This window comes from Astatotilapia calliptera, chromosome 11 (assembly GCF_900246225.1).
Source record: "Astatotilapia calliptera chromosome 11, fAstCal1.2, whole genome shotgun sequence".
Classification (NCBI taxonomy): domain Eukaryota; kingdom Metazoa; phylum Chordata; class Actinopteri; order Cichliformes; family Cichlidae; genus Astatotilapia; species Astatotilapia calliptera.
Window position 1 is genome coordinate 26592711 of NC_039312.1, and position 12983 is coordinate 26605693.

Consider the following 12983-nt stretch of genomic DNA (forward strand, 5'->3'; position numbering starts at 1 on the left):
ATCGCAAAAATGTAACATTTTCTGTAAATTCTGTGAATCTCGGGCAGCTCGACTTGCGTGAAGTGTTTCCAGCTGGGCGTCGCATACCTGGAGTCGAGTGTTTTAACCGATGCATGAAACTATACATCTTTAGACATAAGTTGTAACGGCCGCCGTTTTCTTTGTGAGTATTTATTACATGGCTTGCTGCGAGGAAAAGCCTGTTCTAACGTTTGAGTCTAAGGTTTATTTTTTAGCACCTGACGGCTCTTTTTTGCTTCTCATCCGTAAACACTGCATCTTTCACGTGATTCAGTTTATTTTGAAAAGTCTCAACAGGATCTTGAGCTTTATTGTGAAAGGTTTATGTGGAACATAAACAAGCGGACAAGCAATGGTGCTACCGTCGTTGTTGGTAACCACAACGCATAAAAACAAAGGCTTGTCTGTCTGTAGTAGAGATGGCACGATACCACTTTTTTATGTTCGATACTGATATCATCAATTTGGATATCTGCCGATACCGATATGAATCCGATATAGTGTTTTTTAATCAACAAAACGGTTTTTTAAATATCTTGCTGCATTTTGTATAAGTTCATACTCAAGTTTAAAACAACAACTACACTAAAGCTATTCTGTTATACCTGTATGCAAAAAAAATATTTCATAGTTCAGCAATACTGATCAATCTAATAAACTTAAACCTACACCTTCCTCCCTATTCTGGTATTTTAAAGAGTACTTAGCGTAAATATTAAGCAACCTAACTAATAGGGTTCCAACTCCCAGCAACAACAAAAATAAATAAATAAAAAATAGGGAACCACCCCTCACGCTCCACCTCATGATGCTTAATCGATGTAATCAACCTTAATTTGATACAGTGTGGAAAAAAATGCACAGAAATCAATTATTTTTCAAGAAATATTAAATAGATTCAACATCTTTCTTCAACAAAATTGCAGACTGCACAGATGGTACCTTCCCAAAGGAAAAAGTACTATAGCTTACTAGGGTATATATATTAGACTTAATAGTTACTATATACAGTAATTGACTTCTATTCATTTTACATCAAATTAAAACTTTGGGTGTCAGATAATTATTTATTAAAAGCTCGACATTTTAAATGAGAATAAGAAAGAAAAGTATGTCTTTGTGCCCCCTTTTCCCTGTTAATGCCCTATCGGCCCCCCTGGCTAAACTTTGCTAGATCCGCCCCTGCACAGTTACCAGCGTCAGCTACGTAGAAAAAGATCCTGGAGTAGAAAGTAATATTAAATACATTCTAACAACAGCTGATCAAGCTTAAACGTGCTGCTGTTGTTCAGCCGCTGGTTTCCTCTTTCTGGTGCAAAGTGGGCCAAAAGCAAACTAGAGACACGGACTCGCGACAGAAAAGCCGATCAGCTGATCGTTAAGCAGTTTCATGATTGAAGTAGCAGCAGGAGAGGCAGTCGCTTGTTAAGCTTAACGCAGGAATGCTTTACAAACATTCAGAGATGGACTTACACACTTGCTTTACTTCTCTCGGGATAACTTTGTCGGAGATGAAATGCTGGGTTGCTAGCGAAGCTCCAAATGCTATCCAGACCACCGACAGGTCCCGCATGCCACAGCCGCTCTATCACGTGACCACACTGCTCCAACGTGCTAACGTTCTGAGGCGAGTTACGGCGTGTTGCAAGTTTTGTGAGGTGCTTTCGTGATATTTAATGGATCGGATTACATTTTTTATTTTTCTCCGATATCCGATCCAGTAATTTAGGTCAGTATCGGACCGATACCGATACGTAATATCGGATCGGTCCATCTCTAGTCTGTAGTTTAGTTATATTAAATATAAGAGAAAGAGAGAACTTAAGGAAATTAATATAGCCACTACAGTGACCATCAAAATAATGAAAAAATATTGCTGTAAACAGTTTATTTTGCGACACCACGAAATAAACGATAGCGTAAAATTAAACGATAGATGTTTTTATATCGTCATCCGATATATATCGTTATATCGAACAGCCCTACTTGTTGCACTCCCATCATGCATTTGTACAAACTGGGGATAACCTCAGTAAATAATTAATCCCACTTGCTGACCAATAAAATGTGATTAAATAGTCAGAGAATATTATTGGCTAATGTTTTAAGTTTCATCATTTTATTTCTTTGAAAATTCTTTTTAACCCGAGTAATTAATGCACATCCAACTTCACCTCAAACATCATGTGTACACACAAAAGAGAGGATGCACTCGTATCGTAAAACATCTCCACTAAATGCATAAACTTGTAAATCAACAGCCTGGTGCATAATTCATCAAATACTGCCACGGTGATAAATTACAGCTGAATTACAGCCCAACCCATCAAGCCACCATCAGAGAATATTGGTCTCCCCGCATCTGTCTATTTTCAGAGCTTCATCTCTGTCTTTTGATGCCGTCTCCCCACACAAATGCACACGCACGCACAAAACTCTTGCGTGCACAGGTCTCTGCTCTTTCCTGGGGGCTGCAGTAGCTCCCCCACAGAGTCTTCTATGATAATGCTTGGGTCTCATGGGACTTTGCTCTACTCTCTCTCTGCTGTTATTATTCAGCCTGCTGCAGTCCATCTTCCTTCCTCCTGACTCTGTGTCTAACTGTCTGCCTCTGTCTCTCATCATATACCTCCCACTGTATTTGGCCTTGCTGACTGAGACACATCCTTCACTTTTTCCTCAGCGGCTGCTAACTCCCAAACTGCCAAGAAAAAAAACAAAGAGCTATTTGAGCTGCTTAATGCTTCAGCGTATTCATGCTGATATATATATTAACATCGAGTTATGCAGATTAGGTCATTAAGACAGCTAATTAACACACCAATTATATATTTATTTTTTTCAGTATAACAGTCTTCATGTCTTTTTAGTAGCATGAAAATTAAATTAAAGCTAACATCCAGCGACTTCCTTGCTCTAAGAAAATTTGGTTTCTGAATTATTTATAAAGACACCACCTTTATACTGCTTTCCTCCTAGCTTATCTGATCACCCTCTTATCAAATATGTGAATTGCTATGATCACCAGCTTGTTGCACACTTTGTCTACCTGCAGTGTGGTGCCGTGTAGGTGGTGTGCACCATGTTTATTGCAGCCTTTAAGCTGAAAACAGGTGCTGCTTATGTAGAGCTGAGGTAAACTGAAATATGAACATTTTTTGAGAGTGTCATTATTACATAGTCATAGACTTTGTGTTTATTAAGACATTACAGTGCAACCTCATTGCACTTTTCAAAAAAAGTCTTAATATTTCAGAGATCTTTCCATATTAACATCTAAGATATTCAATACTATTTTTAAAGAACGTCTACATGTAAATCAGAGCTTGTGAAACTAAGCCAACCCTTTTCCCGCTGTAGTAGCCAGAATCCAGTGTCAGCGGTTGACTGTGCGAAATGGCTCCACAGGGAAAAAGTGCATGAATGATACAAAATGTGCTGGTAAATATCCGTAATGATGAACTACCCACACAAAACGTCCTTTGCCCTGCGCATCCTGGGACAGAATGTCAGCTCAGCTTGACCTCAGCTTAGGGGCACGGCGTCTTTACCGAACCGTCCCTCGGCATTGCAAATGACACCGTTTTTTTCCTCAGACGCCTTCATGACTAGAAGCAAGTTGTGTCTAATTTAGTCCAGACAGGGTGTCAGCGGGGGTCAAAAAACTGCTCTCTGGAGGTAAACAACAACCTTGCTCCAGGTCTCCTCATTACCAACTAATGTCACTTTTTCTTGTCCTCAAATGTGAGCACGCATTTGGAAAATAACCCACAAACAACTGATTAAAAACAGACTGGTTTACAAGCCTTGAGATTAAAAATATGGTGGGGAACACCGCTTGTCTTTTTCAACAATGTGATGACATCTCCAAGTTAAGAACTGTCATCATGAAAATGCATAAAATAGTCAGAATATCTTTGTTAGCTTAAAATATTTTAGAATAACAACCTACACAAGCGCTCTATATTTGCCTGAGGCATTTGCAAAGTTGAACTCAGTCAACAGCTTTTTTCTCTGGTAATAAAAGTTACCACACATTTCTCTCAGGTTTCGCTCTGTGTTGCACATGTGTACACAGTAGATACACCGCATTGTTCAGTACTTGGTGGGACGCTGCTGGCAGTCTCTGAAATACTTGATGAAGTTGCTCATTCTCTTCTAGTCTCTCACCAAACTTTCTCTGCTCTGTGAAAGGAGTGCATCCCATGTGTCTGAAACTGTATCTGGACTGGCAGCACAAACTCTTTCTGGCCTCCGGACCGAGGTTCAAAAGATTAACAGCAACAACAATGTGCAATGTATCTGCGCTCATTCTACCAAAAAGTCAATTACATCTGGATTATAACGACACTCGTATAAATACACTTTGGTTATTTTCTCGACGCCGTGCTTTATGCAGCTGCAAATTTGATTTGGATGTAATGAAAGTGAGACCTCAAGCTAATGCCGATATCTCGAGCTGACAGAAAAGACTTTAGGGAGATTTGAAGAATTGTTTTTTTTTTCTTGGATGTTTTGGGGTGAGGCACGCTTGTTCAGCTTCCACCACAGTTTGAAGAAAACACTCATTGCTTCACTGCTACTGAAACAACCCCTACTGGGCTCACAGCAAGCAACCACAAAACTAAACAAGGGCAGAGGGAAAAAAAATGCAAAATAAACAAGACTAAGCTTGTGCTTGGATTGTCCGTGTGTTCAATCACTCACCCACTATTTAGTGTTTGCTTCAGAGAGCACTGACAAGAGAACAAGGGCAGAGTGTTATTAATACAATTCTGACACTACTTGGATGCAACGCTACTACATTATCAATTAGTATCATTAGTCATAATTATCTGTTACATAAGCTAACAGCAGGGGACCTGAAACAAATGTGAGGGCACCGACACCACAAGTACACATCTCTCTCTGCAACGTGGGAATGAAGATTTATAGCACAAATCTGTGCACATATATATATATATATATATATATATATATATATATATATATATATATATATATATATATATATATGGAAGCTTGTTTCCGCCACTTAAAAAAATTAAAAAATATCCATAACTCAAAATTTCGACTTGACTTGAAATTTCAAGTTAGCGCTGCCAATCAGTAATCACGTGAATGACGTCATTTCCTTGTAACCCGGAACCTGAAGCCCTCAGCTACAAATGCTACAGCTAAGCTACCAGTTTTACAGCCAGTCATGAATGCACAAATTGCTGAGTATTTTCAGCATGGCTTCACATTATATCCTTGCGTTATTAGCCGAATCACAAGGCGTTACTATCAGCAAACGTACTCTGGAAAGCGTCAATTTATAAATTGGTAGCTCACGATCCGGTTTTAAGTGTGCATTCCTCTGCGCCTTATCCTTCCTGGTAACAAAAAAATGACATCATTCACATAGATTACTGATTGGCAGCGCTAACTCAAATTTCGAGTTAATAAATCAAAATTTCGAGAAAATAACTCGAAATTTCCAGTTATGGATACTTTTTTTTAGTGGCGGAAATGGGCTTTCATACATATAACCATTAACAAGATGCAAAAATATAATAGGTACCATAGCCATTACTGTGCTAAAATATGCCATTTTTAATATAATAATTGTAAAATATGAAATGTAGTAGTAGCTCCCATGCACATATTTCCCACATCGCCAGTATATTTACAGTTTAGACAAACCCACAAAAGTCTGACTTTTTTTAATTTTCTCTTCAGAGCATGAGAAGAGACGAGCCACAGTACACCTGAGACGGCTGAGGAGTACTAAGTTCACCATGTACTCTTAACAGGTCAGAAAAATGGCATCATGTCCAGATCTGACAGCTCTTTCTTCCTTCTTCTGACACCACACTGGCAGGCTGCAGTGTATGCATGTGACTGTCAGCATCTCGACCTCCCTTCAGAAATAATAACAAGCTCCCTCCTCTTACGCACTCTGTCCAATTTAGTGGCACTCGGCTTACACATGCCAACATCCACGCTACTGAATCGTTCAGGGATGGAGAAATGCAGCACATGCCACGACATATAAAAAATAAAATAAAATACAGCTCATTACTCCAGTCTCTACCAATAACACCCAGGAGATTTCACACTAACTTGATCTGAGATGTGGAATCACAGGCCTGAGCGTGCATATTATCCAGTCATTTCGCCATCCTGGTGGGGCTCTGGAGCTTCGTCAATGTGGTAAATAAGAAGTTATTGCTGGTGGATGTTTCTAGTTATGCTAAAGAGGCTTCATAGCAATCATCAGCAAAATCACAGGGGGAAGATTCAATCTATAAGGAGCACTAATTTTAAAAATCACCAAAGGCTGAGCTTTAGTGAGAAGATGTGCACACTTCAGCTTCTGTGAAGGATAATTAATATGACAGCACTTCTACTTACTGTACACATTAGTCCACCTTGAACACAGTGCAGTTTAAAGATCACATTATACGTTTGCATAATATAAACAATGAATTGTTGGGCGTATTAACACATCTATTCTTGACATTTGGAAAATGTCATGAATGAAAAAAAAAAAAAGGTAAAACACTACTTAATAATTCTGGTTTCTTTTTTAATCTCCTTGCAATTTAAGAAGTTTTACAGTACGTGTGAAAACCTTAATATCATGATTGATCAATATAAAAATAATCATATGATATATATTGCCTAACCTATTGATGATTTATCAAACCCAACCTGACATAATCAAATATTTAGTGATTTTAATTGATCTGAAAGAAGATCTTCCTTTAATAATGGCTTAAAGTACATTTTTTTCATGTCATCTTAAAGCAGCGGTCCCCAACTGGGACCAGTTTGTGTCTGACAATATTTTCACGGATCAGCATTTAAGGTGTCCTGGATAAATACAACAAAATAAAACCAGTACTGGTACCAAAAAAAGAAGACTTATTCATAACACACGGGAAAAGACCCAGGAAAACCGGGTTAATGATAAAAACGTTACAAAAATAACAATAAAAACCGATAAAACCCCTATAAAACCATAAATTTCACACCCGAGCCTCAACTCTCGCGACCTGGTACCAAACAACGACTCCCGGGGGTTGGGGGCGGCTGTCTTAAAGGGTCATCACCTGAAAATGCATTTATTCTTAGCAAACAGACAAAAACAATCCTTCCATAACACTCAGCAACATGATGAAACTGGATGACCGTAGATCAGAGCGATCACTTGCCACAATTTTGCTTTAACAGACTCAACACATAGATTTCTCGATGATGAATAAAAAGAACTGAGCCAGACAGAAAATGCCGTGGAGAGATTAGAAATAACTAAGTGAAAGAGCAGAAATGGAGGAAGGGAGGCTCTGAAAGCGTAATAAAATTTGGAAGGGAACATGAGGGAATACAGTCCAATCTTAAAGTCGACATTAATCACACCTAATTACTCGCTTTAATGGGAAAAGGTCTGATGAGCTCACAGAGGGCAGCTGCTTTACTTAACTGAAACTTAGTCGTCATACTGACCAAACCATTCTTTACATAAATAAATCTTCATCAGACTCAATAAGTGCCTCGGTGCTGATGTGTGATGATGTTGCCAAATACTTGTTCAGTCTTTATGCGACAACAGCTTGTAGAGAAGCATGGCACAGGCTAACACGGGTAGATATACTCTGGAGCTCCTTTTGTCTTGGTAAATGGCTGAGCCGCCAGCATGGCCAGTCTGTCTGCTGAGTTGTTCATTCAGATATGCATCCGAAGCTTGTAGATGCTTCAAAGTCATATGATTAAGGAAGATTTCAAGGAATTTAATTTGTTCACATGGCACAGAGTTTTAAAGTTCTGTATTACTAAGTGCATTTGTTAAAAATATAAACGTGGGTATGTTTGGTTTCATTCCGACACAAAGAAGAAATCCTGTAGAAACGGGATAATAATGAGCAGCTGATGTCCAAGTTTCTCGGCGAAGAGGCTGAAACCTGCTGCAAACACTGTCAAGTCTGTGCTAGTGTAACACCGTCCTCTTCCTTCTGTCCTTGTTTCACTGCTGACAAGTTACAGAGCAGCTGTCACAACGTGTCAAGCTATGGCTGACAGACAGGCCTGAGCTGATAAATCTAACAAAGTGCTTTGCAGTGTGACTGGCTGAATCTGCTGACAGTAATGTAATTAAAAGAAAAATGTGAGCATGAAAATCCCCGTGTGTCCTTGCTCCATTCCTTGTACTACTGTATGCACCTTTAACTGAAATAGATTACACTTTATTTTATGCAAATCATAAGTAATTTGAAATTCTTATAAAAATTGTCATATACAGTGTGAGGTGTCACATTTTACAAAGTAATGCAATGCTCTAACCACATTCCATTTTTTGCTAGTGCAGTAATATCATGACTCAGCGCAAATTAAGTAATCACATTACATTATCACTACTATGTTGTTGTGCATTCTAATGTTAACACAACATTAGCTCTTTCAAACAGCATGCTAACACAAGGCTAGCACAGGCAATCGTTTTGAAGCCTCTCTCAGCTGGTTTTCAACTTCACTTTGTGCTTTTAGCTTTTTGTTCGAACTTTAACACTAAAAGAAAAATCTGTCAGTGTGTGCGACTATAGCCTCAGGTTTATATAGATAACTGGTAATTATGTGACTATGCATTTAAGGTTACATTATGAGTAGTGTGAAGAACTTTCTCCCAAGAGTAATGAAGTAACACAATGGTAAAGTAATGTGTAATGCAACACTGATTTTATATATATATTATTTGTAATTAATGTTATAATGAATCTAATTAAAACACTTCTATTTGTTATACATTCCATTTTTTTATTAAATTTTTTTTAAGGATTGCAACAAAATAATTTCTTAAATCTGAGAAAAATAAAGCATTTTATTTTTATTTTTTACTTCCTTGCTTGTTTTCTTATAATAATAAACAAACTACTGACCTTATGTGCTACATTTTTCCAGCCTTTGCTTTTATGCGGCATGTATTTCCTTAAGTGGCATTTAGAAAAGAAAAAAAAATGAGGCCATCAGAAAAATTTCTGTAGGCTCTCGACAAGCTTGGTGAAGTGAATCTGACAATCCCTATGATGAGCCAGTGTGCTGTTTTATATGTTTTATATGTTCAAACTGCAAAAACTAGTTCATTATCAAAATGACGACATTAAGAAAGAAGATGTAGAAGTCACTGTGTGTGTTTGCGTTTAAAGTGCACAGTTTACTGTACTTGAAATGCTGTAATTTGGGCGGAAAATGAGATATTTTTAAAAAATGTGACAAGTAATCAGATCTTACAGGACAAAGAACGGCACTTTAATGAGGACATGTAAATAATTTCAACTTTCCTGCAGAGAATAATTGCAAGCCTCTGCCCTGCAATGACCGCTGATGAAGACAGGAAGTGGTGAAGTAAACAAATTGTGGCATATAACACCCCTGACAAAGTGCACTGTGAAGTGTAAACCCGCGTTTGTTGTCTTTATTAGTGACACTGTGGCTGTTTGTCAGCAGCTGCAATTACTGGCCGTCACCAGCAGCCACAGCTGCAGTCATAGTTAAGAATTTTCTCTCTTCACTGGAAAAGGCCATTCGCTGTATTAACTGCGTGTGGGTGTGTGTCACGTCTCATTCCAAGTCCTTGGTATGTATCAGTGACATCTGTGCGTGCCATGAGTGAGAAAAATAACAGCTTTGATATGCAGGCAATAACAATCACTGTGCATTTCTTTACGGCCTCGTATCTGGCAGTGATCGACAACGTGCTGCGATAAAGCGCATCTCAAACGCAGTGGAAGTGTTTTTTAGGCCTCTGCTTTCCAGCAGAGCTGTTGACTGCATATTATTCAAATACAGTTCAGTGTTACTAGCATCATGTGCAGTATGCCACACGTGTCAAATGTAGTTAAGATTGGTTTTCTTCACCAACACACTCATAATAAACAAGTGTTTTTGGGGCCTTAACTGTCAACAAACAAAACAACTTCAACTTGAGACATTTGGCATGCTGTCATAACAGGCAGTGAATTGGTATAATTACTGCCTAGCGTCTACAGTAGCCTACCATGATGACAGTCATAATGACATAGTTGTGTTTGCAAGCTTTGTGTAATTACACACTATTACATAACCACATTTTATTGACAAGGTTGGTCCGGAAATGACCCCTTTCATTTGCAAAGCATAAAAAAAAAAAAAACACACTGACAAACAGGCTCACACATTACCTATTAGCAGCAAACTCCCTAAAAGCCCTTCCTGGTTGCCGCTTTCGCTCAATTCAACATGATATCAGAACTGGCAACCCACGCTGCTTGCAACCCAGCCTTTACAGACTCGCTCAATGAAAGGGTCATGGCCTCTCTTTGCCTCCTCTCTCCCACATTTTTTTAATCTACAACACCCTTTAAACCCTGCTCCAGCACTCTCTCCTTTATTTATCACATTTTCTGCCCCACAAAGACCTTTCAGAGAGGCAGAGAATTTCATCAGTCGGTAACACGGCGTGGCTGGTGGCCACACAGGAAGCTTTTGATTTCTGCTGGAATGTCCTGAGCTTTGGAAAACTGTCAGACTCAGTGGACACAATGTCGCTGTTAAAGCACAAAAGCACAGCTTGAAATCAATCGAGCATGCACGGTCACAGCTGAAAACTTCATTATGCTTATGTAGTAAGAGTGTGGTTAAGCTTGATGGAGGGGAGGATGTTGCCCCCAAGTTGCCCGAAAGTAAAATGCGAAAAAAAAGAAAAAAAAAAAAGAAAGAAACTTGACACTAAAATGAGTTTCTCACCGAATTTAGATCCAGGCTGGTCTTCACCCATTCCTTGGCATCATTATACTCATCCATCAAACCCATAATGTACAGAGTGTCTAGTGAGTCAACGACGGATGCTCCTCTCAGGCCACCTGCAAAAATCAGAGAAAACACAGTTATGCACGGAGACAAGTTCTGCTTGTTTTTAGGTTCTTTTTTAGCAGGATATGAGGTGAAAAGGTAAAAATCTCAACATGCAGTACCTGTCAACTATTCACACAACAACAAATCAGTCCAACAATTCGCAACATCCAACCAAATAAAGCTATTTCTGACTTTTCCACTGTGACTGCAAGTCTTTCTCAGACCACCCCGAGGTTTCTTTGTGTGGACAAGGTTTTTTCCCAGTGTATTCTTTATACAGCTGGTCGATCCTCTCCACGGTGAAGCAAAATACATTTTTATCGGTTAAATTTCTAAAATTAGTATACGTATGGGTGGAAAACAAGTCACTACTGCTACCTCTTATCTTATTATATGCATATACATGAGCTATCGGCGTGTTGCATGGAGTATTGTTTTAACACTGATGCTATTTTTACAGTAACTAATCCCTAAAGCGGTAATCTGTCCACTAAGACAGTATGCATTTCAACTAATTTTTTAAAAGGGTGGTTTAAAGAAGATTTGAAAAGAAAAAAAGTAGAAAGTAGAATAAATAACCGACAAATCATTACTTTATTTCCTGCTACATAAGTCAAAGTCTTCGAAGATGGATAACTACTGAGATTTAACTCTAAACCTTTAATGTGGTGGTTAGCAACAGCAACTTGACAGCGCGTGTGATAAAAACTAAAACATAAAAGTCTCCCTCGCGCCGAGCTTCAGTAATTACTGCAGTGATGTTGAATGATAATACAAAAACAGCTTTGTGTGGCCCACATGAAAAGCATCTTCTCTCCGAGATTAAAGCATCTTCTCTCCGAGATTAAAGCATCCGCTACAAAGCACCAGTCACTGTAACATGAAAGTCAAGTCATTTAGGAACCAACCACCAGAGGGGAATAAAAGAACCTGTATACTGATTATTGCAAACATTCAGCAGCTGCTGCTGGATTTCCCGGAGTTTGTGCGCTTCCTGCATCGACTCTGCGTAAATGTCACAGTGTAAAATCTGCTTGTCTGCAGTGACTGTGGATGCACGAGTGTTTGTCTTTGTGAATCTCAAGCTATTTATTTCCTTTCATAAACTAAACGAGAAATGCTAACGGATGTTTATTCCATCCTTATGAGAGATTGCATGGTCCATTTTCATTCTCATATGACCAAATATTATGCAAATGGACCTGAAGCCCACAAAGACAGCGCGGCACAAAGGAAGAATACACATTACCCTTAATGAATTACTGTGTAAGAGTTTAAAGGCAAATTGGGGTTTGGAAGTTTAATAAGAAGAAAGTGGGACTAAACCGGCAGAGAATTAAACTTCTTGCGGGCTGAAAATGTAGATGAGGTGAAAAAATGCAATAGTGTGGAAACTGAACTGGTTAAGTAGGAGAGGTGACGAAAAAGCTTGCTGTTCATCTCTGAGAACTTAGCCTAGAGTAGATGGTTGGATTGATCTGATGCAACCATTCAGCAACCAGGTACATCAAAGACTTCAATTTTTATGAAGAATTATTTTCAAAGCTTGCCAAATATGTAAATCACAACCATGCCTTTAGGTGACAACACAGAACTGAAAAACTGAACTTTTTCAGATCCTGTTCTCAACAGACGCTGTGATTTTGTTAATGTTTTGTGTTAAACTGCTAGAACGACCTCAATACTTTTCTACTCACAACAGATAAAATTAGTTTGTGTAAGTGAAAATGTTTCATAGCTATAAACTCCACTTGGACATTTAATCGACCTTAATGCTCTGCAGTTTTAGCCCAGTAATGTTATTACTACTGATTCTGTCACTCTGTTCACATAATCATCCGTTAAACAAAGTAACAAAAAAATGTTTCTCCATATCTACAGCATATTCTATAGCTCTATATCTTAGCATATTCTATATTAGCTTATTTTATCTGGAAGGAAAGTTGCAATTAGGGCTGCCACGATTTGTCGACTAGTCACGATTACGTCGACTATCAAAATCGTCGACGACTGATTTAATAGTCGACGTGTCGTTTGAAGCTTTGTAAGATCGCAAAAGACGCAGGAATAATAGCAGGATTTAAGAGTGT

At 38.6% G+C, this 12983-nt stretch overlaps 1 protein-coding gene across 2 annotated transcripts in view; it reads right to left on the bottom strand.

The window, feature by feature from the left end:
• Window positions 1-12983, bottom strand: part of LOC113031368 (mannosyl-oligosaccharide 1,2-alpha-mannosidase IA) — a 193064-nt gene that overhangs the window by 73267 nt on the left and 106814 nt on the right. For both annotated transcript variants that reach the window (XM_026183375.1, XM_026183376.1), the window contains exon 3: window positions 10786-10901. In XM_026183375.1, the coding sequence (XP_026039160.1) occupies window positions 10786-10901 (116 nt within the window). The remainder of the gene's footprint in view (window positions 1-10785; window positions 10902-12983) is intronic.